At 38.6% G+C, this 24333-nt stretch overlaps 2 protein-coding genes across 6 annotated transcripts in view; one reads left to right on the top strand and one right to left on the bottom strand.

Moving 5' to 3' along the window:
- Positions 1–7160: 7160 nt before the first annotated feature.
- Positions 7161–11982, bottom strand: clrn3 (clarin 3). The gene is made up of 3 exons (XM_008437590.3): positions 9277–11982; positions 8874–9059; positions 7161–7853 (listed from the first exon to the last, which is right to left on the bottom strand). The coding sequence occupies exons 1-3, from the start codon at positions 9497–9499 to the stop codon at positions 7570–7572; spliced, it is 693 nt and encodes a 230-aa protein (XP_008435812.2). The 5' UTR covers positions 9500–11982; the 3' UTR covers positions 7161–7569.
- Positions 11983–12105: 123 nt separating this feature from the next.
- LOC103481561 (protein tyrosine phosphatase receptor type E) overlaps positions 12106–24333 on the top strand; it is a 67853-nt gene continuing 55625 nt past the window's right edge. For 2 of the 5 annotated variants that reach the window (XM_008437107.2, XM_008437104.2), the window contains exon 1: positions 12106–12231. The gene's annotated coding sequence lies outside the window, so the exon portion shown is untranslated. The other 3 variants (XM_008437110.3, XM_008437109.3, XM_008437105.3) reach the window with 2 other exon arrangements.

Below are 24333 nucleotides of genomic sequence, written 5' to 3'. Positions count from 1 at the left end.
GAGGACTTGACGGATGATGTTATCGCTGGCTGAGACTCGGACACTGATACTCGCTTGACCTTTTCCTGGGAGTCCCCTTCAACGCGACTTCCCTCGCTCCTCCTGGGGGTAATGGAGGGAGGAAGAATGTGGAAGGAGGAAGTGGGATTCCTCCAGGCACATTGCTAGATGGAGAGGCTGAGAGATGGACAGATGACAATAGCAGGGGAGGCCAGAGCCAGAGTGTCGCCTCAGGGAGCCTTGCACCCTGCTACGTGTTGGCTCCGGCTGCGGCGCTAAGTGCACCGAGGGGACGCCTTCACAGCGGATTTGGCAAGGTGATCCCTTTCACCCACACCTCCCCCATCCATCTCCTGCCAGCCTCTTCCTCTCTTCGTTGACACCCAGGCAGGAGGTGATGAGTTGACGCAGAGGGGTGAAGAAAAGTGTGGGAGTGTGATCTCCATTGCTTCACCCTTAATTTGTGGTTTTATAGAGCAGTTTTAGTCATTTTCCTAACAACTCAACAAGTAGTTTTGCTTAAATGGATGAAAAGAAAAATCTTGACTAGAGGTAAACAAATTTGCAGACTGGTGTGGACATGCAGCTTTTTATTTTCAAAAGCAGATCAGAATATTTCAAATAAGGGATTTTCTGTTTGAGGTCTTCAAAGGTCCAAAACAATATAAAAGTCAATAAAACAAAGAGAATATAAGGAATGTGCTTGAATCCTGTTAGAACATTGGTCTCTGCAGGACAGCCTTGATACGCAGTTCAAAAACAGAATAAGCTGCTACAATATTTTAACAGTGTGCAGGGCACAATCTGGGAGCTGCAAGGCGTCATGACTTGTTTATAAGTAAACACATGGGCATGAAGAAGTGATTTCCCTCTTACAGATTTCTTCTGTTTTGTGGGGGGTTTTTTGTTTGTTTTTTTCACACTTAAGCTTTTCAGATTATCAAACCAGTTTTAATTCGAATCAAGAACGACACAAATATGTCTTGTCAGTGCAGCCAGGATAAAAAGATAAATAAATGTTTAGATTTTCACTGACAAAAAAAGGAATATATTAAGTATTTGTGTTTCATTAACCATGTTTGTTTCTTTGTTGAATTTAACAGTAATGAGGACTAAAAGTACTCAAATGCACTCTATTCGTTAAACCTGGCTAAGTTCAGCAAGCCATGTCCTGTTTCTGTTGTGAGAAGACTGATTCCTTTTCTAAGGTTGGAATACAATAAAAGAAATAAAACAAATGGTATGCATTTCTTTTATTGAGAACATGTTGGATCCTTTTTGTATCAGATCTAAAACAATTTACAGATGACTTTTCAAAAAACTTTGTTTTGCTAAAATATTCCACCTCTTAGATTAAGTTTGCAAAAAAAAAAATCACAATAAAAATGTGTTTTGTGCAACAACTGCATGTTGCCTCTTGCAGCAAAAAGTAAAGTTTATTTCTGAGAGGCTTGAATTGAACAAGTTTAACTTATTCTTCATTTTGCCCTCTGATTGCTTGCACAGGACATTTTCTGAATTCTTTTTATTGAATAAAAAACAAAGTGTATAAAAAGGCAAACTTGAACTGTAATTATCATGCTTTAAAGGGAAGAGGTCATGGCTGTGGTCACCAGGTTGCACAGACTGACAAATTGTTTCACATACATGTAAACAGGCCTAAAGCAGAGCTGACTTGTCTGACATTCAGACAGCCTGTCTCCACGTCTGTGCCAAACGAGACGCAGCGCTGCATCCTGCAGAGAGGCCGCATTGTCTCTTATGCAGGAGACAATATCAAGTTCTGCTCTATTCAAAGAGTTGTTTATTTTTTTGAAGAGACAGACAAGAAATCCTTTTTTTTTTATCTTCTTCTTCGAGAATACAGTAAAACCACAGCAATAAATCAGAGGTGGAAAACTTACTGATGAATGGAGTCAGATTGTGGCTGTATTGAATTGCAACAACATTCCTGAACCCGAACATCAGCGAGCGAGCGAGCAGAGCCGCTGTGGGTATCTGCAGTATCTGATGTCGTGGATTTGAATCTCGTCTCTCACTCTTATTATCCGAGGTGTTGATGTGGAGCTGAATGACTTGACAGATGAAGTTATACAACAGGACAGCGGTGTGTTACGACATCTGCACTGTAAATTCGAGGCAGGTGTGACAGTGATGGACAGCCTTATGACAGAGCTTTGCAAATCCTTTAATCCGTTCGTGATGCTCAGTAGGGGGCACCTGAAGCCCGTTATTGGGCAGCTTCTCCCCATCTGGCTTCTGTAAAAGACATTCATTGCCATAAGATGCTTGAAATGCTTCACAGGAGCCTGAACTTTGTAACCTAAAAATCTGGGTGTTTCGTTTCCTCCTTTAGGTTTAGTTTTATTCAGCGTTTGGCAGACTTTGGTGATCCCAAATCTGCTTTATTAAAATAGTCAATTCTTCAAAGAGAGTGACACAAATTGTGTTCTTTTTGCTGATAATAAACTCGATTTCTTCTGTTGTTTAAATAAATAAAAAAATTACAGACAGGATTATTATATTTTTATATATATATATATATATATATTTTGTACATCTTTGATCTGATGATTAAGGCATACTTAATTCAATTAAAATATTGCATGTTTAGTTTGTTATCAAGCAGGCAAGGACAAAAAGCAAACACTTTTTGTAGTGATTTTTTTTTTCTAACCATCTTTTTTTTGTACAAAAAATTTACATCCCCCCCCTCTAGATGATACACTCTCTGTCAGACTCTCTCTGTCAGACGATACATTGAAACAAATTCATGCCAGAATTTTCAGATTTCCTCTTATTTTCTTATTTTCTCTTCTACATCATAACTATGCACTATTTTGTGTTAGAATGTTGGATAAGGCATTAATCCAGACCTTTAATGTGAATGAATAGTTTAGACGTGAGACTAGTGAGCTTAATCTCCCTCAAATGGTTTTATATGCTTCCTCTTTTTTAGATCCCTTCTTGACTAAAAGCAGTTTGAAAAATACAAGCTCATTGTACTTTTCGCTGATCTTTCTGATTGACTGTGATGGATGTTAACAGCTTTTTTTTTCTTTTTTCCTGCGTTCAGGTCAAAAGGCACCAGTTCAGTTGAACCGTGTGTTGTGTCAGTCGGTTAACTGTATCCCTAAACCTGTTCGCTGCACCCAGTGACATACGTCCCACCTGTCGATCAGGACTGCATTCATCAAGAGCGGTGTCAGGCTGCATGGGGCAGAGAAAGTGCTCGGTCCTCCTTGCATCCATCAACCTGGCTGTAAAGTGTCACATGGCATCAAATTGTTCTTAAACCGCTTACAGAATGGCCTTTTAAATTCTGCACATGATAATCAGAGCCGGACACGTCTTTGTCTTTTGCTCTGGGTCTCTCGGTCCCGACCAAGTAAAGTGGAGAATTGGCTGCAGGTGATTTTAAGTAGATCTTATCTCCTGTTAACAGAGGCATGACACCATAATGGAGCAGCGGGGTGCAATTACCTTTTAGTCCTCCACCTCCTCCTCCTTGTTCTACTTCTCTCTCTGCCTCTGCCCTCACCTCAGCCCTGCCTGACAAATTTAGATAAATGGTGGAGATAACTAAGGAACCTGCCCACCTTTGCATTTCAGTCGCTGGACTCAGTGTGAGAGCACGGCGATACAGACGCCTGCAAGCAAACAGAGAAATTCAAATGAGATTATATGGACAACTTACAAACCCAAGTGTATGTGAAGTACTTTGTTTCACATAAAAATATCTTTATATTACAACTAATATTGCTGGTGGTAGTGATTTATTTTCTCTTTGGTATTTTTGCCACTTTCTTTTTCTGAAATAATATTTTTATATATTATTTTTTATATATATATTATTATTTTTATTTTAAATGTCTTTATTTTTCTCTCATTTTATTCAGTTTTTTTTCTTTCCTTGATAAAGTCATTTATGTATTTTGCCATTTTTAATGTACAATATATAACTTTCCTGTAAACTGCTCCTTAATGAGTTCCTTTGTTTTTTGTCATAATTAGTTTATCGTAAATATTTTGTATTATAAAACACTATGAAAAATGACAGAAAATTTGCTTTTGTAAACATTTTCTCTAAGAAGGAGCAATTCAAATATATTTAATTACCAATTTAATGAACTGGTTATATGAAACATAAAACTGCAAGCCCATGTATTTTTACAAAGTGGCTTTCCTTAAAAAAAAAAAATTTTTGCAACACTATTAACGTTTCTATATTAGCGTTATTACTTCCAAGAATGTCTATGTGTATGTTTTAAACTCACCTTTCATTACTATACTTATTCATATCACTCACAGGTATGGAATCAGCTCCTGGAGGTGAACAGGACCGCAGTCCTCCATCAGGCCTGCAGCTGGAGGTGTTTGTTTCACAGGCTTCTGTGATGCTGGGCCTGGAAGGATAAGGTTTCACAGGTACAAAAGTTCCTACTTTAATCCTATCATGCACAGTGAATGGTCAGGGCTTAGGGCTCCTGCTTTAATCCGTTGGTTTATTCTCCATCCCGGTGATCTCTGAGGTGGAGAGTTTGCAGGGAGGAAGAGATTACTGACCCATCGCTGATTTTATTCAATCAATGTTTGCACAGCAAACAAGAGGTCTGCACTGCGGTGCTCCCAGAAGAAGACAGAAACCTCCTCCAGATGCTGTCGGTACTATTCAGAACATAAGCTTTAATAAATTATGTTTACTATTGCTCTTTAGTATTCATTGATTATAAGTAGAAAATGATTGAGAACTGGATTTATTTCAGTAGTTTGAACAGAAAGTGAAACTTGTATAGAGTCACACAGATCGTAACGTACCGAGTGCTTTTTTTTTATGTGTGTTTGAATAACGTTATTCAAATGTTGCAGCTAAATACCAAATTTAATTTCTCTGAAAACTATGATATTCCTTAAATCCAATTAATGCAACAGTGATGTGTTGTGGTCGTTTCAGTGATGGAGCAGACAGTCAGTGACACCTTCCACAACAACGACAACACTCAAAAGAACATGATTGATCAAAGTGATGTGTACAAGCATAATAATAATAAGAAGAATAAGAAAAAGTGTGATAGAAGAAAAATTATGTGCTCTTTCAAAAAAACAATTCTTTAAGCCCTGACCTAAAGAAATTTAACAGAATTTTTTTTTTTTATTGATATTGAGCAGTGTGTAAATTATTTTTCGACTCCAGCAAACCACAGTAGGAGCAATTGTCCACAAATGGAGTAAACAGGAAACCGTGGTCAACTCCATTACTCCTGGAACGCAGGTAACCAAAAACCCCGGAGGAAAACATCTGCCGATCAGTTTGCTACCTTTGCTACCTCCATTAATTAATTGTAGTTTGATGCAGGTCAAATTTATGGAGGATAAAAATATTCACAAAAATGTCTGACAAACCGGTTACACTTAAAACACCTTAGAAAACATGGTTGATGTTGCCCGCTATGAACGGACCATAAATGTCTTTGATTTATTGTGGAAAGCAGACATTCCCAGAAATTTAATACATATTCACTCTGACGACAACAAAGCAAATTGCTTCATCCCTCTGCAGGTTCCTTGAAGTGTGAAACTTGAAGGAAGAGTAGCTCTTTTGAAGGCAGGTAGAAGGCGTTGCAGGGCTGAGAGGTGCTGGAAAGGGCATGTCCAAACAGACTTTAGTCCCTGAGTGATGGGCCACGGGAAAAGGTAACGGGACACCTTGGCCTTGTTGCTCTGATGTCAACACAGTCATGTGAATCCCAGCTGTGAGCGCGGAAGAAGGTCCAGGAGACAATAGCAAGATCTGTTTGAGCTTTCACAGAATCAACAAGCTTTGTTGCTGTCACTGCAATTTGTTAGCAGAGAATGTTTGTTTCTACCTTTGAAATGAAAGAAGATGTGAAGTTTCACTTTGTCTCCCATCGCAGATGTTTAAAGCTGGAAAAGTAAAGATCCAATGTAGGAGAGAAACATCTTTCCGAAGGTCCGCTCTGATTAGAATAGATAGGTTTGCTGTAGTTCCCTAACGGTTGGATTTGATAGGGATGTTCCAGAAGCCTGATGTCAGCTTCAATAAACGAGGTCTGATTGTTGTCCTGTTTTGGGGTTTTTTAATGATTTATGAGGATTGAAAGCAAGAATTGGGCTCAGAAGCCTTAAATTCAATTCTCATTTTATTTAATCCACAGGTTCAAAACGATACACACGAGCTTAAATACATATATACATCACAAGTAATATTTGGCTATATCCTGTTGCAAATTACTGAGAAAGTACATTTCATTTTAAGGCAGGAGTTTGTTTTAGTTCTGGTTGGTTGTACAGCCATGCTTTTTACCACAGTTGGTAGGGTTCATTCAAACTTGCTGCTCAGACCCAGCAGGTTCCTCAGTGTAATCTACAAAGTCTGATAGAGACGAATAATTGTGTTTTTGGAAGACCCAATCTGTCATGCCCAAATGGCAGAAAATGGTTGCAGGGTTCAGGAACCAGCCTCGATTTAATCATGTCCATCTCACCTGTCTCTGTGTCCGCAGGAAAAGAAGCTCAACGTTAACGTGGACTGAAAGAGTTTCGACCAAGAAAGAAGCAAATGCTCTAAAATTGATGCCTTTAAACCTTTATCTCCATGCATTTTGTTCATGCATTCATGCATGCAAGAAAGATCCCAGGACCTTATTGGTGACAACAAAAAAACTGTGGTTTCTCAGGAGGATTAATATACAGTAACCACTCAGGTGGTTTTAAACAGGTTTAATGCATACATTTGCACTAAGAACAATATCTAAAGTAACAACTCCAAACTGTGCAAGAAAAAAAAAATTCCCTGTTGTCACTTTAGAGGGATAAGATGTCTTTCTTTGATGTGTTACAGTGGCTCTTTACCCAAATAACGTCAATTGTGCAACACTTAGCACAACATGTTTCCATATGAAGGCTGGTAAACCAGAGGAAACTCTGAGGATCCGGAAATGTCTCAGCAGTGGCATTTGACTGATGTTGACTCCTTGCAATTGCATCATATCTCAGAGAGAGGGCAGCAAACATCAGTGAATACCATTACTTTGTTACTGCTTTTGATCAATTTTTTTTTTCTTTAGAAAATAATTTGATATTAAACTGAAAAAAAAACAATGTGCATTCATCCAAGAAATGCAAACGGATGCATGCACATTGTTGATTAGCAATATCAGTGCTGATACTGATTTGACTGTTATTTTATTCTGAAAGAGATAGAAAGGTATCGCTTTGCACTAAGAACTATTGTATTGTTGACATATAAAATAAATAAGTTTTAAAGAAAAATATTATGTGAGATATTTTATGTGAAAAATATACAATAAAAATGATTACTTTGGCTTCTCACACTTTGGATAAATTAACTTAAAACTGAAATGCAATCAAACATTCTCTCTAAAATGTCAAAACTGAATGCAATAAATCAATTCCTGCACATTGTGCATCAAGCAAGCTGTGCATTCATTCTTTTCTGTAAACCACCATGATCTGTAATAATCTATCACAGCAAGTTTTCCCAGAAAGTCGTTAGGAAACGCGAAAGTGTCTCTGGCGTGATTATCACTAGTACATCATGATCTCCTTAGGGGCGTCCTCTGTGGGCCTCTCCTGTTCCCGTCTGTGGGTGTAGGCTGCGTGGTCGTACAGGTAGATGAGCAAGATGGCCAGCAGAGAGAGCACCGCGTAAGGGATGAGCAGGAAATACCCAAGCTTCACCTCCAGCTTTTTTTGAGTCAGCGTCACGGAAGTAGCTGGAATGTCAGCAATGCTGGGAACCAACTCCTCTTGCATTTTGGTCAGAATGTGGTTCAGCACGTAAATGATGAGGACCAGAACAGACGAGAACGCTGCAGAGAGAAAAGATTGCATTCAGCTCAACTTCACATCATCCTGATGTGACGCAGTTCATTACAAAAGTATTCCTACCCACTAAGTTTTTCCACGTACATAGCGCCACGTCTTTAATGTGTCTCATGTAGGCTGTAATTTAAGGTGTAACTTTATTTATGGTTTCCCTCTGTAGGCCTTAGATCCTCATTTAGTTTGAAAGTGCAGTTCCTGTTGCAGGTTTTTCTGCCTTTACTTCCCGTTTCTTTGGTATTTTTTTATTTTTGTGTTTGTTCTCACTGGCCAGAGCATATTTTCTGGTTTCTGCTATTTTCTGATTTACTTCACTTAAAGCTAGCTGCCTTTTTTACGTTTTCTAACCACAAATGTCCCATTGAGATAATAAAATATCTTCTGCTGTCTCAGTCAAGATGAGCAGCTGCAGTTTCATTCATAAATGCATTAACAGACAAACACTGATATCACTTCACTTTTGACAATTAAGATACTAAAAACAACAACCGATTAAAAACATAATTAATTCTGCTCTTGCGGTTTATTAATTTAAAAGTTGTAATAAGTACCAGACCTAATCATTTACCTGATTTTCACTTCAAGAGCCAACCTCCCAGCATTTATGTTCACATGTTACTTTTTCCTATAATTCCTCAACTTATGTTTTCATTACCTAAAGATTTTTATGAAAGTTTTTTATGCTTCCACCTGTGTTATGCTCCTCCCCACTTCCACACCACATCGCGCTCATCGTCCAGCCAGTTAGCTTTGAAGTAAGGCCTTGTTTTTATAGGTTTGCAGTTGTGCCAGCCTCTTTCATTTGTTAGATTATTGATTAAACATGAAATAATCAAAGTTTAGGATGATGTTTTAATTTTATTCAGTGGTACGAGATTAAAGGGGTGAAATAGAAATGTGTGTTTTATCTATGCTGTAACACTTTACTATTATTTACAGTGAACATAAAAGCAAAATAAGATCCTCAGACTCTTGTGGTGTGTGAATACTGTTTTAGCGCCACTCACCGCTGATGGAGGAGCAGGTGTAAACCCCGTTAGGGCCCATGTAGGTCTCGTAAGGGTTACTGACGCTGTTGTAGAGTGAGACAAGGATGCTCAGGGCAGAAGTCAGGAAACACAAACCCAGCAGGCCCAAACACAGACCGTGGAGAACCCGAGGAGTCACTTCTATACGTAACAATTCTGGAAACACTGCAGACAGACATAAAATACGAGACTAGTAAGTCCTGTAATGCATCCGTGTTTGAAGAATACACAATAATCTCATGAGATTGAAACTTATTTTGAGTTGATTCTCCTTTTGAGATCTTAAACTTTTACAGAATACAGCCTTTTTTTTATAGTTTGTCATCTCAAGGGATACAAGTGTGATTCAACTTATAGCCCTTAATATTCCAAGAATAATTACCTGAAAATGAATCCTCACTGCCAAAGCTGGGGCAGGAGTTTCTTGTTAACTTTCCATTGAAAAGGCCCATCGTTATTTCTGCACTTCCAGTGGTCCCAGATCCTTCGCAATCCATTACCGTTTTAGACCATGTCGTGGACATGGCAAAACCAAGCAAACCGACAGAAATGGCAGTGAGCAGCGCGCTCAAAACAAAATACAGAATCTTTGTTGAAGATGGCATTTTTCTCTATTTTCCAGATGTTCTTGATAAAATCCAAGCGTCTCTTCGGGTAAACACCTCTGAAGCTTAGGGAAAGGAAAAGGAACCCTTTATCAGTCTCCTGTGGGCTCTATGAAATGGTAAGCTCTCCTGGGTGGAGTGAAGTGTGGACTCGGTGGGGGGTCATAAAATCTCCTGTTTATGACTGCGACCTTTGGAGTGACAAGAGGAAAGACTGAGGTGGTTGTCATAGGAGAAACCGTTTCAGCCAAACGCGATAACGTCGTCACATCAGTGAAGAGCGTGTGAAATAAAGATCATGTCAGCGGTCTCTGTGTAATTCAGGGATTTTCTTATTTAGGAATAAGATAAATGATGCTGTTACTTCTACTTCATAACATTAAAAAAAATAAGACATTATAAAGTAAGATTCACTTTGAAGCTGCTTTTATTGATATATGTTTCTTGTCTTGGATTCAAAGTCCTGCTCTTTATATTATCATAAAATCAGATTAATAATTTACTTTATCCTAAAAAAAAGTTACTGGAAGACTAATGATCATTGAATCATATGAATGCGTCACTAGTGAGGGCTCTAAAACCACGGCAGGCGGTGGCCATGATTATGTGATCATAGAGGCTGTAAAGGAATAATAATAGAAGTGCAGCCATGAAGACAAACATTGAATAAAGGACATTGAAAGAGAAAAGCAATTTTCATGTTTTGTGTTGTACTTTATTCAACTGAGAACCATCCAAGAGGAATCCCGGCAGGAAACTTGAACAAAATTAGAATTTGCCAGCACAAATTATGTAACAATCAGATCAGACATTTAATTTGGCTAATTTAAGAACTGAAGGACAAATAAAATCTATTTGAATACAAAGCTTTACTAAAACATGAGCGCAATTTTTACTCAAACTATTTAATAACTTGAAGTAATTTTATTATGAGGTGGACTTTAGACTAGTTATGGGCGACCTTTTCCGGTTCATTGGTGGAAAATAGATTTGATGATAAACTTAGTCATGATTTTTATGAGCTGCTGGTGACAACAACCATTACAGTTGATATTGTAAATGTAACACAACATGCCACACTGGATTTTCTGGTGGACATCATTGTTTTATGGAAAGTCATCAAACCTCAAACCATCACATTACCACCAATAATGTCTGACTGTAGGTATGATGATCTTTGCTTTGTGATTATCCTGTTATGTCATTTCCACCCAGTCTTTTTTTTTTTTTACCTTAACCAAGGCAAGAATTGCCTGTGGTGTTAGAGATGTTGTTCTTGTATTTTTTGTGAGTTGGTGACTCATTGGTGCCCTCTTGGATTAAATTTGGTAGGTTGGCCACTTCTGGGGAAGTTTCTTCATTGATCCATGTTTTCTCCATTTATCCATAACGGCTCTTGGTCCTTTTCCCAGCATCTACTCAGAGCAGCTCGATTCAACTCTACTCACTTATGATTGTTTTCCACTTGTAACAGGTATGTGGCACCAGCCTCTTTTTTAGTACCTACTTCATTGGGGATCCAAGTGTGCGAGTCAGACTGAAAACGTGACTTCAGAAGGCAGTCGATCAATGATTGGCTCAGGGCGGAGTCACTGGTTTTATCACAGTCTCCTGTTCTTCTCTACCCAAAGGTTTTCTTCCTTTTCGAGTCAGACATAAAGACCGGCAGACTGTTCAACATAATTTCCATGTTCACATTGTTGTGTTTATGTTGCGTACAGATCACTTTGCGATACTTAGACTCAGGACTTGCCCATGTACATGACAACCCCACCCACTATAAATTGTAATGGAAAACCATCTGAACCATATAGAGATGAGCGGAGTTGAGTCACGCTGTAGAGGTACCAACTAGTGAAAAAGGGCCAAGTGTGGTTCACTGGAGTCTCAAAGCCTTAGAAATGAGTTTATAACTATTTTCATGCTAGTAGATGTCAATGAAGTATATTCTTGAATGTTTTTAGATCAGGGCCTGATGCATTACATTTTAAGATCTTGTAGCCTTGATGTCAATCAGATTAAGAAGTTTTATAATTACACAAGTCTGATAGCAATCAGGTTTTGGTGTGCCTAACAAAGGTAAACCACAAAATGTGGTTAGTCAAAATCAATTCATCAATTTAAACATGGGGCAGTGACTTTTACACATACAGTAGCTGCAGGCTGGTTGGGATAGTTTTTTTCCACCTGTAAAATCCTAATATAAAATCTACATTTTGTGTTTTCTCAGGTTACATTGCTTTATAAAAAAATTAACTGTATGCATTATATTTCTTTAAATAATGAGTCAAAACAGATCCGATCAAAAAAAATAAATTTGAAGATGGACTAAAAACCACGTGTCTTTGTAAACAAAATAATACATTTAAGAAAAAGACATATTCAGAGGAAACATAATATAAACAAAACAAATGTAAGACACTTCTTGGATTGAAATAGAATCCATCAGTTTGAAAAGCATAAATCTTCAGATCAAACCCCAAATAAAATCTGTAATTAAAAGATCAAAATTGAGGACAAACTGGCTGCTTTTGATGTTGTAATACAGCTGTAGGCCAGCAGGTGTCACCCTATCCCGGCAGCCTGGATGCTATAGCCGACAGGCGGCTTTCTGTTGTGTTGGAGTAAACCTCTAACTCCACCTTCTCCACTGACAGGCGGCAACGCTGAACCTCCGCCTCGCCTCTTCCCAGACAATTTGGGCTCAGGACTTAACATTCAAAGGCATAAGGGTGAGTTGTATGTTTTTACTTCGTCGTTTCGTCTCAAAAAAGCGCGCTGGTGTTAATCAACCTAGCAGGGAACGGCATCATTCCAGCAGCGTGTTGCTCCGTCTTACCTGTCCTTTACGCACCGCGGCAGGCAGCGGCGTGCTGATTTTTTTTTCTCCCTTGTGAAGCGTCCATTTCAGGTGTGTTTGTTGCTTTATTAATGTTTGAGTCAACCCGTCTATAGGTTTGGTTCGCCTTGTTTATATTTTTGGAACCGTTTTCCTGTCAACCTGCAGCGTCTTCAGTCAGCCTGGTGCGTCAAAGTAGGTTAATGGATCAAGCTTTTGGAGTTTCTCCTGCCTGCATTCCTTGTTTTCCTATTCTGTCTGTCTTTTTCCTTATTTCCAGTCAAACATGCTTGTTTTCCTCATATTCTGACCCTGACTCGGTTTTTGATTGAGCTTTAGTTGAGCCTCTTCCAACATGTCGGTGAGCTGCGGGTGGATTGATGGATAAGCCATGAGTTATTTCTCCTCTTTGCTGCATAAGTTAGCTGAGGATTTATATATTTTTTTCCTTTTTTCTTTTTGCTCATCATGGACGGCTGTGTGACATGCATTAATCCCTTTAGGCGGGCTCTGTAGCAGGGGAGGTCAGAGGTCAGGGGCAGCAACAGATCAGCATCCTTGTTGCAGACTGCCTGCAGCGCACTACTGGATGGAGAGTGAATAATGTGCCCTAAGATTCATATTTCTTTTTGCATTTTGTATGTCTCTTTGCAACATTTTCTGGAGAGTTGTATGTCAAAGCAAGCAGGCATTTAGAAAACTTTCAAATGATGCCAACCTGATGTGTGCAGGCTAAATATTAAGACAGCTGCAGCGTTTTTTAAGGTTGGATTCTGGGATAAATGATGTCTCTTAGTCAACATGGAAAACTGGGAAGATATGTTGCCCAGAAGACAACATTTTTTAGATCTTTTGATTAAGCGTACAACAGCAAATTTATACATGTTCTGTTTATTTTTGTTGTTGTTGTTTTTTTAAATCTATGCACTGAAGAGATTTTAATTGGCCAATTTGCTGGGATTCCTACATATTTTGTTTTTGTAAAGATCCAATTTCTCTCTGTATTTTTTAACCTATGTTGAAGTAATGAAGTACTATGAATTTATGGCATATAGCAATCTACACTGGTTAATCTGGAAGCTGCAAAAGCCAAAGACTCTAAGCAAAAAATTATGAATAGATTGTTTATTGGATGGGAAAACATTTGGATGAATTGTATGCATCTTTCAGACAATGTGATGCTGTATGTAATAATCTGAAAATCTAAATATGTTTCTATATTCTGTTTCTATTTCTTCATACTAATTCAGAACTACAACCTCACTTAATAAAATTGGAGATTTTTTCAGACTGAGCTGAAAACTCTGTAAAAAGCTACGTTTTCTGACCATTTCAATGTAACGTGTCCTTATTCATCTATATAGACATTGATGAATTGTCCTTCGTTTAGTACATCATGATTTCCCTATTTTTTTCTCATGTATTACTCTGTATTTAAATCTTATTTTAACAACCTCTGTACTCAACCCTTTCCTGCTGTTCTACTTTGAGAATTAAATACCTTGAGATGGAATGAGCTCTTTATTGTCATGCGGAGTTGCCGCTAAATTACTTTGAATAAATCTGTTAGTCAACCTGACATGGGCAATTACTGCAGATTAAAGCAGGGCTGCTTTCTGAATGAGAAAACGAGAGAAGAATTCATGCTTATAATTGGCTGCGATTAAGTTGCATCGGCTCTGAAAATGAGAAATTATCGATGAGGAGCACATTTGGAGGCGGACGGACCTGACTTCTCTTCCTCAGGGCTAATATCAAAGCCGACTACCGAACATTTTCAATTTGAATTAGCGACTTCATTATCAGTGACACCTTGATTTGAATATCTTCGCCTTCCGTTCTGTCTTCGCAGTGTGTGGCGTTTTAAATTTGGTGCACCATAAATCCAAATGCACAAGCAAAACCTGATCCATGATACCTAGTAAAGGTAAAAACATACAGAGTTTATAGGTACCAACATTTATGAACTGTGCTTTAAATGATCTACATTTAGTCTTTGATACTCTATTACTGATTTCCTGAGTTAGACATCTTGAAATGGAGTTGATTTAGTGTAATTAAGTCCAGAACCCACAACAGCCGTGATGAAATGGCCCTATGGCACTGTCTGAAATTTTGAAGCCGGTTTAAACCCTGTGTTATTTCATTATTTGTGTAACCTAGAGATAATGACGTCAGACAACTCTTCGAGGTTAATACCTTAGGTTAAGAGTTGTGTAACCAAATTCCCAGAAAGTTCTAAAATTGCAGGAACAAAAATCTAGAAATTGATGAAAAGCATGGAATTCTGTTATGCAAGATACATAGGAAGCATGATCAATACACATGGTTATTTTCATGAGTAACATCGAACAGAGGAGTGTTCAATCCATCGTCTAAAAACGGAGCATATACATGCAAAGCTAAAGAGGCACGGGCTTCCACATGAACTAATATTAATTAGCCAGGAGATTATGGACAGAGCTAAATACCAACGGTCCTGGAAGAAACCCTGTTAAAGGCTGCCAAAGATTTCTCCTTCCAGCTGGAAAACAATCCTAAACACATAGCCGGAACTGCAACGGAGCGATTTAGATCAAAAGCATATCTATGTCAATCTAGTCAAAATTCAGATCTAAATTTGTTGACTGGTTTAATTGAGAGAATCATTAGGCGAAGACGCTCTCTGTCCAATCTGACTGACGGAGCTGCTTTTTCCCACGAGACAGATGTTTACGTCTGCAGATGCGCAAAGCTGGTAAAGATGTGACCCCAAAAACTTAATAATTATGAATACACACAAACATAATTGTTTAGAAAACAAAAGCTTTATTTTACCTCAACTTCACAGTTCAACACCACTTTGTGTTAATCTTTCACATAAAGTCGGAACAAAAGACATTAAATTCTGCAGTTTGTGGCTCATAAAACGGCTGCATTTATTTAAATATAATTTGCCTACTCCCCGCTCGTTGCCTTGGCAGTAAGCATGTCTGCTGTAGCCGTTATGTGCAATGAAACTTTTTCCCTGGGTGGGCCAATTTATCAGATACATAAAGAAGTTTAGGTGAGGTTTGTTTGCACCAGATGGCATTTCATCTCCTAATAAAACAGAGCTGCTAGCTAACTTTATCTTACGTTTAATTACTCTGTAAGACTTCCAAGATGTCCGTCCTCTGTTTTCTTCCCCCACACCCCCCGTTGTAAACTGGTATATTGGAAAGCCTGTGAAGTGGATGCTGTCTGAGTGTGGGCGTGCTGGGTGAAACAAACATGCTACATCTGGCGACTGATAAAATCCTCTGTGAGCTTTGGGAGGAACTAGTTGTGCAAACCTGGAGTGTCTGACAGCTTGCTGGATATTAAGCTCAAGCTAACAGCCCTGTAGTTTATCCCACATCTTCCCTGCTCTATTGTAATACCCTGAAGTCCTTGGATTCTTCTTCTTCTGAGCCGTCCTGGTGCGTCAAATCAGAGCGCTCTGCTGCAAATGGATGAACGGTTTCTCATCCCCGAAATTAATTGGTGTTAATTTTAGGGATGAGCCCTGCCAGAACAAGCACTTATCATCTACCAGTGAGAATGATGTCAGTCGGCATCAGAACAGACTGGTTCAGACAGGAGTGGGTGTTATCAGGCAGGGTTCCTGTGCAATGTTGTGAAAATGTTTCACCACACAGATTAGAGTGGAATATCCCCAGAATATTCCACTGTAAAGTTCATCCATCGATCATTTATCCTTCTTTCCTTCCTTCATTTCATCCATCTATCATTTATTGATAAATCCTTCCTTCCATCCATCATGTATTCACTCATTCACCCATCCATCAATCATTCATTAATTCTTCATTCCTTCCTTTTCTTCCTACGTTTCATTCATCATTTATCCATCCTTCTTTCAATCCATTCATTTCTTCATCCATCCACCCACCATTAATCTTTCTATCATTCATTTCTTCTTCTTTCTTTCCATCCATCCACTATCCTTCTATCATTTATTCATAAATCCATCTTATTTTTCCCATCCATCCATCCATCCATCCATCCATCCATCCATCCATCCATCCATCCTATCGATCTGTCTGTTTATCTATAATCAATCCATCCAGTCCGTTTATTGATCCTCAGTTACTGCAGCTATATATTTGGAGACTGCTGTGTGAGTGGAAGACTCTTTATTCATTCTTCCTCTGTGTTATTCTCCTTTTTACTCAAGCTTAGAAATTAAAGCCTGAAAATAGCAAAAAGAAATTCTTCTTTTAAAATTATTTCTACAATTTGCCTTAAAAAGAACTTGGGTCACTAGAAACTGCACTCTGGAAAAGTAAGGAAGTTTGACATTGAAGCTGTAGGATCCTTGGTTACAGTGAGGTAAATGCTGTCTGTATTTGTGCTTTATTAGCAGAGGCTTGCACATTAAGCTGCAGTGTGTTGCAACCGGAGGCTTCTTCGTACTTGCGGGTGGTGCTGCAGAAGGCGAACCCTGCAGTCTGTGTTTGGATTTTGGCATCATGTTGAAATGATTTAATAACGATGGGAAAAACCCCCCAAAAAACTGTTTATGCCATACAGAGAAACGAGATTAGAGTCTAACCCCTCACTTTTAGCTGGAAAGGGCAGTCAGCTCTTCCAATTCCAAGTAACTGGAAGGGGAGTCACTGGGGATCTGGTGTGCATTGTGTGGGATGTTATTTGTTTTAATAAAGAATGAAGTGGGGACTGGAATCGAAACGAAACCTTGGAAAGCAGAATACGAGCACTGCAGTGGTGCGCTTGCTTCCTGCTTGGAGGAATTTCCGGGGGAATCAGAAACCCTCTGAATCCACCCACAGAGCGCTCGGCGACAGAGAGACCGCGTCATTCAGCATGTGGACAGTGTACAGCTGTGCAAACTGCTACAGTACCTGCCGTGTCTCCCTTTGTCCCACTCGTCCGTCCTCGCTGTCTGATCTGTTCCACCCCAGACTGACACTCGAGGGAAGTGAGACACTCAGTAGTTTTATCATCAGCTGACCTCGTGCAAAGCCCTTTAAATAGATCAGAACAGTGTGTCCAATTTGGTTTTACTTTTTTCTAATTTTTTGGCGAGGTTTCTGTCACATTGGACCCCCTGGGGGCCCGTGCCATCTGTTGCAGGGCCCCTTTTCCTTCCTGTAGCTGCTGAGTTTTTTATGACTCTTGCTGGACATTTTGAATGATCTGTCTTTGAGAATCCTATAAGATAGAAGAGCTCATCAGACGGCAGAGAAGAATGTAACTATATAAACTGATATTTTAAACTGTTTTGATTTGGACTTGTATGAAATAGATTGCTGAAAAATGGAGTAAAAGAAAAAACATTATGGGCTATCGATCAGCTTAGAAATGGATGACATGATTGGCTCTTGGAAGGATTTTGTCAGAGATGCATAAGCCAATAATGTGTACATTAGTGCATATTTTTATTTTTAAAAAGCCCAGGATACGTTTTTGTTTTGACTCTCATACGGCAATTGTTGAAATAATATAAGGATAAATTATTACCAGGGTAAAGTTGAAGTTTTATGTGAACTCCCAACATGAAAAATTAAAAATTAAAATGAGGAATGTGGAACACCTTGTAAAGTTATTCTTTGGTGTGTGGTTCACAGATGATACTTGATTTATTTATTTTTTCACATATCAATATCAAATTATCATCAGCAGCAGGATTTTGAGACAATCGTGCAAACAGCTGTCTATTTGGGAGAAAGAACTAAACAAACTGACCTGGACATGTCATGCTTTTCTCCTTAAATCAACTTTTTTTTATTGAATTTGAAGATGTTTTTCTGGTAAAATTGCTTATATTTTCCTGTTAATATTATAATCTCATATAATATTCTCAAAATTAAAGTTCTCATAGTTCTCTAATAATTTTATTTTATTTTTTTAAGAAAACAAGTAAAAAGCAAACTGATTACAGATGGATATTGTATAAAAAAAACCCAGAAATTTTATTTTTAAGCCGTACCCGGACATGTGGTTTCATTTTTAATCAGTGGTGTTGATTAGAAATATTAAAAAAAAGGGTTGAAGAAAATCAGATGGAAAGACGATATTGAACTAAACATAGATTGGTTTGTGTCTAATCTTACAAAAAATGAGTGTTTTTTCCCCCTGCATTAATAGGTAAAGTTGGAAAAGTATGTTCAAATACACTTTGTTAATCTTTAGCCTTCTAGTGTTTGTTTACCACAAGTAATATGTTAATAGAAAATGGCATCATCCAGTGCACCTCAGCCAAGAAATCTGGAGCCTTTAGGGAGTTTCTCTAAAGAGCAGAGAACTAAACTATCTCCTCAGATGTGTAAAAAACCTTCAGGCCAACTCTGAAAAGAGACAGTAAGGGAGCAGCCTCTGCTGTCTCCTAAGCAACTATTTACAGTGAGCGCAGCAGTGGGACTGGGTAGTAGTTTGTCAGTAATTTCCCTCAAATTAAACCAAAGTTTAGGCCACAGAAAAGCGTTTCTGTTCTGTCGTTGTCTGACTCCTCGCCTCAGGATCTACTTCAAATGAAAACCACTTGCTTAGTCTGCCTGTCGTGAGTAAAAAAAAAAAAAAATGTGGCCCTTGGTCGTAGCGTATGATGTCACTTTGCAAGATGTAATATGGGCGGACCCTCCTCAGGCAACACTTAAGTTTATCCATTGTACATGTGTTGAGTTGTTGGACTGCATTGCAAAACACACCGCAAAGCAATTAGAGGACAAGCTTAGGAACATGTTTGATGCGACTGACAGACTGAAAGAAAATCCAACAGTTATGGTTATTGATTGTGTACAATAAAGCTCCTTTTGAATAAAAGTGAAACCTGTTCTGGGAAAACGGGGTGTAGTTGAGAAGTTTTAAACCCCTGTGCTTTGTGGCTTTACTTCAACGAAATGAAAGCAAACATTCGTCCTCGTTGGTCTAATAGGGATGAATGACGAGGGAAAACAAACATTGCTTTTCTGCAGGGGGAAAACAAAAGGGAGCCCAAAGTGCAGAAGTTGCGCAATATCACAGTGGCACAGGCAGTTGACAAGAAAAGATTCAGTCACTGGATTTTCTTGAATGCAGCTTTAAGTTAAGCTTGTAAATCTAAGAGATGACAGGGATGCACTGAGCAGGTTTTTTTTTTTTTTCTTGGCCGTTACTGATTCTAAAATTGTTTGCTCATCGAAATTTTAAATATGGCATATGTACCTGAGCATATGCCATATTTTATTAAACCCAAATGTTTCAAATCTGCTTGATTTGATGAAATCTGTCAATAGAGTAAATACTTTTTTTTTTTTTATGCATTTACAACCTCGCACCCGCTTACTACCTGATGTTTATAACGCTGCTTCACGTCTCGGGTCTTAAAAGATGATGTAAATTGGGTGAAACTGAACCTTATGCGTTGCTTTTCCTGCGGTGCAAGGCTTCAAAATGAATTGTAAAGATGGCGCACAGACCCGAAAAGAGATTCTTCCCATCTTTTTCCTTCAGCACTGTAAAGTCTGACGCCGTGTGAAACGCAGCATCAAAGTCTCACCTTCTTGTGACTTACTGTATCAGCTGCAGGTAGTTTTAATCCATGAACTGTGTCACCAAGTGCAATAACATCTCCGCCGTGTCACATGAAATCTTTTGCCGCTGAGGCAGTAATGTGGGGTTGTATTCTTTTAGAGGCCTGACATCAAATCTGTTTTATTGTTTGTATGCTCTGAAGCATTTTGCTTCTGGTTGTGTGGCGATAACATGTAAACAGTGCGAGAAAATAGTGAATTAAAGAGCGAGGAAAAGAATGAGAAGGGTTGTTGATGTGGAGGAGGAGGAGGAGGAGGAAGGGAGCCGTGCTTAATGAATAATGGATGCTCGCTAAAGCAGCCCATTTCCTATTCATTCTTTCAACGCTGATGTAAAGGGAGTTGTGTATGATCATCATGTCAGTTCTCCAATATTTCCATTGTGCTTTGAGCGATGGGATGCAGTCTGAAGGCAGAGCGAATGCACCAGCAAACGTTTTCACACAACTTGAAATGTTTCAATTTGTATTCCGACAGTGTGCAGAAAGCAAGAATGTAAGCTAAATCGTCATATCGCTACAAACGTAGCTGCGTGACAGAGCCGAGCGTTTCCGGCTGGTTTATCTCCGCTGCAGAAGCTCGTGGTTTGTGGTTTGAGGTCAGATCACTTTCATTAAAACAACCTTTCAACTTCTGAGTCCCGTTTGAAGCTTTTTCAACGCCGAGGCTTGGATGAGGCCTGTGATAGTGTGCAAATGAGTGCAGTTGGATGCGGCAGTGAGTGAGACCACAGTCAGGGGGTTAGCTGACATGCTCTGCATGCTGATGGATGCGCTGCAGGCATGCACCGTAAAGCACAAATGTAAAGGAGGAGTGTCAGGTACAGATGAGCAATGTGAGAGAAAGACTGAGGTGTATACTCAGGAAAATGAGTGTACAAACTCTTTAGGGATTCCAATTTACTTTCTGTTTTGTTGAGGAATTGCGCAACTATGACTGTAAACTATAGAGTGAGAGGAAATCTTAGAGAAGGATTGATAAAAAGGTCAATGTCAGGTGTTGCCAGCAGTAAGAGGTAGAACTGCATAAAAAAAATTAGCTATTGACTGGAAACTGCTTTTTTTTTTTGCAACAAGGGATCTAATGCAACAATCATGATTATTGGACAATCTAAAATCTGATCCTTCTCCAGATAGATACATAAACTTTTCCAAATTGCACTGACGGAAACAAAAGATTGTCGCTGCAGGAAGACAAGTTCAAGTTTATAATTTTCAGTGTTGGTGAGAGTGAGAGAGGCTTCGACAGGCAACAAGACGGCTGAACGTTTTAAGGCAAAGTTGGTTTCTATTAGATTTTTGAGCTTTAAGTTCTGATGAGATAAGAATCTGCAACCTGTAGACTATACTCAGTGTCTCAATGCTAACTGTGCTAATCGCTAAAATAGAGATGGTGCATAGTTTAAAATGTCCGTGATCCATTTTGTCCTAGTTTTAAAACAGTGGTAAAGTTGAACCTCTCCATTGCCTCACTGCTGCTTATGATGGCAGAAAGGCTAGAAAAAATATTTTTAATGCTGTTATATTTTCACTTCAATGGGAATCGATCCATAATCTATATTACAAGGCCAAAGCTTTACAGAAGATTTAAATTCCTGATGAGTTCATTTTTAGTTAGAAGTAATAATCAGCTTTTTTTTTTTTTAGATTTATGTTTGATCAAAGATGACTTTATTTTAAGATGTTTTTTTATTATCTCAGTCATCTTTTATGTCCATGTTAATCAGCCCTGTCTCTGACATGCTGACTAAACCAGATCCTGTTCTTAGTAAATGTTTCCATCTGTCCTCATGTTGATCACATTTTTAAAAATAAGATGAAGCAAATCTCAAATGAGCATAAAACCATGTTGAGAACCTTACAACAATAAAAAAAATGTCACAGATTATATTATTTGTTCTCAGCTGACTTTCTCTCACAGCTGACTTTATATCTTACTGTCTGTTCTCAGGACTCGTTTTGTGGAAAGCAAATTTTTCAGATTCAGTGCTGACACGGCTTTGCTTACAAGGCAATTTATTATAGAAATATCGATCCCGATATCAGCTGCCACTGGTTTCCTCTTACCTCATAACTGAGTTGTCCACTGCATGTGATTAACAGCATTAGGTACGCCAGTCAAGTCCCGAGTCTTGTTTCTGTATCCGTGCAGTTTATAGCACCATCACATACATTTTCAAAATAATTTACTGTGAGGCGTGATCGATAATAAACCTGAGATGAAAGGTGCTCTGGGACGATTGCATCGATTCAAGCACGTAAGAAAACACCCGTCGCTCTGCGACTGTGTCACGCTGACCTTCACCAGCGGGGATCTGATCTCAATGTGTAGCGAACATCTTGACTTTGCACCAAGGTGTTGTGACCCAAAACAGCTCTGTGTGCATGATCTCTTTATGCAACCTCATGCAAATGAACAAAGCTGCGCTGTACGATATTTCTGCTTAACATCCAAGCATTTGGTTATACAATATGTTCCCCCACTGGGAAAACACACTGTTGACAATAACAGTCCTCGAAACGCTGCCAAAGCCTTTTTGTGCTCAGCCAGAAAAGCTGCCGGAGCCGCACCATTTGCTCACAGTGACCGGGTATTCGCTTATCATCTGCTGCTCTGACACCAGCTGAGATTCAGACTGAGAACTGGTAGCAGAAGACAATAGGGAACAGATTTGTCTTTAATGGAGAGTTACTGGCTATTAATGAAAATTCACCTTTTTTTTTTTTTCTAAGACTTTTCAAAATGGAAAAGGCTTTTCAAAATGAAGCCACTGGATTTATTTTCAGCATGTTTTATAATATTGATTAAGTCATAGTTAGAAATGCACTAACCAATCAGCCAGAGATTAGGACAGGCCGGTTTCACCTGATTGGCTCTGATCCCTGATCAGCTGATCAAATACCAAAAATATCAATCTTTTTTTTTTTTTCTTGTAGTCTTTAAACGCATCAAAATATAATGTCGCTGTTCTCAGCCTTATTTCAATTGGGTTGTAGTTTGATGATCTTTGAGTTTTATAAAATTAGGATTAAGGTTGGTGTCACATGATCTAATCTTAAAATTCGTTCAATTTCTGTTGGGTTCATAGACATTCTTCTAAGAACCCGCATCAATTATTTTATGCCTATGTGTGACAGACTCTTGGGACGAAGCAATTGTCACTAGGTCAGACCTCAAAAGAAAATGGAAATTGATATCAGTCAGGAAATCCTGATTGGTGCATCTCTAAGATTTACAAGCTCAAACAATCTGCAGTTAAAAAGTCCACAGCGTCTGAATCTTTTCCTTTAGAACCGCCAAGATTATTTTAATAGGTTCTGTGAAGGGGCTTAATCTCAATATTGAGGTTTTCAGACTCAGTCAAAAGTGGTTCTCTCTCTCAAAGAAGCTTATTTTTCTTGTTTTAAGTTTCTTGTTTTATGGTTTTTAAAAGAAGGAAGAAATTGGCCAAAATATGAGTCAGCAGGTCTGGACATTGGGATAGCCCGACTGACACATCCCTCGTCATATACTGTATTCATAACATTTTGTTTTCTATGGACCCTAAGAGAAAATAAAACTATAAATTCCCCCAAAAAATGAGTATTTAACTAATTAAAAAAAAAAAAAAAAGAAACATCAGATTTCAAAGCCTCCAAGTGGGATGTATAGAAAGTAGTCCAGTTTTTCTCTGTAACAGCTTCACAAGTCCTGGAGATGCAGTGTGAGCAACATATGGTGGTGATAATTGAGCAGGCACTAACAACCCAGTTTCTCCTGCACACACCCACTTACTGTTTCTGCTTCGAGGTTGCATGGCACCTCTGACAGTGTGGCACTTATGTGTTGGATGATGGAGAGCAGGTCACAGACATTTGTTAAAGAACGCCCAATGTTTTCTCTGCAGCTCCCTGACAACTAAGGCTAAGAGGGGGTGAAAATGGAGGTTAGAGACCAGAGTAATCACCATGATAATGATATGCCTCTGGGCTGAACATTTGCAGTCGTCTTCGGTGGAGAAGAAAATTTCAATTCTCAGATTTTATCTATTAGGAGTTAATAAATCACTGGGATCTAAAATTATTTAATCTGAAGTAAACAGACTTTTCTTCTTATTGTTTAATAATTTAGAATAAAATATTAGCTACAAAGTAAACTAAGCACACTCTTGCTTATCTAATAAGATTTAAGAGGGGACGTAAATCAGGTGTGCTTAGTTTATGATCGGGCAACAACATGTATGTTCACCCAATACAGAGACTTTGATTCAGTCACCTCTGAATGAATCGCAACACTTCTGAAACGTTCTTAATGATCAATTAGTTTAAAATAGTGAGGTGATACACAGATTTTATACCAAAAAACCAAATTCAAAATTTTATCACAAACAAACTATCCAGCAAAGTGGTGGAAAGATAATTATTTGGGCTCCCTTCCTGTCTTAGGATATAAATTAAAACATG

Source organism: Poecilia reticulata, chromosome 19 (genome assembly GCF_904066995.2).
Source record: "Poecilia reticulata chromosome 19, P_reticulata-male-v2, whole genome shotgun sequence".
Lineage (NCBI taxonomy): Eukaryota > Metazoa > Chordata > Actinopteri > Cyprinodontiformes > Poeciliidae > Poecilia > Poecilia reticulata.
Note: the sequence above shows the minus strand (reverse complement) of the source record. Positions and strands in the feature narration are given on the sequence as shown.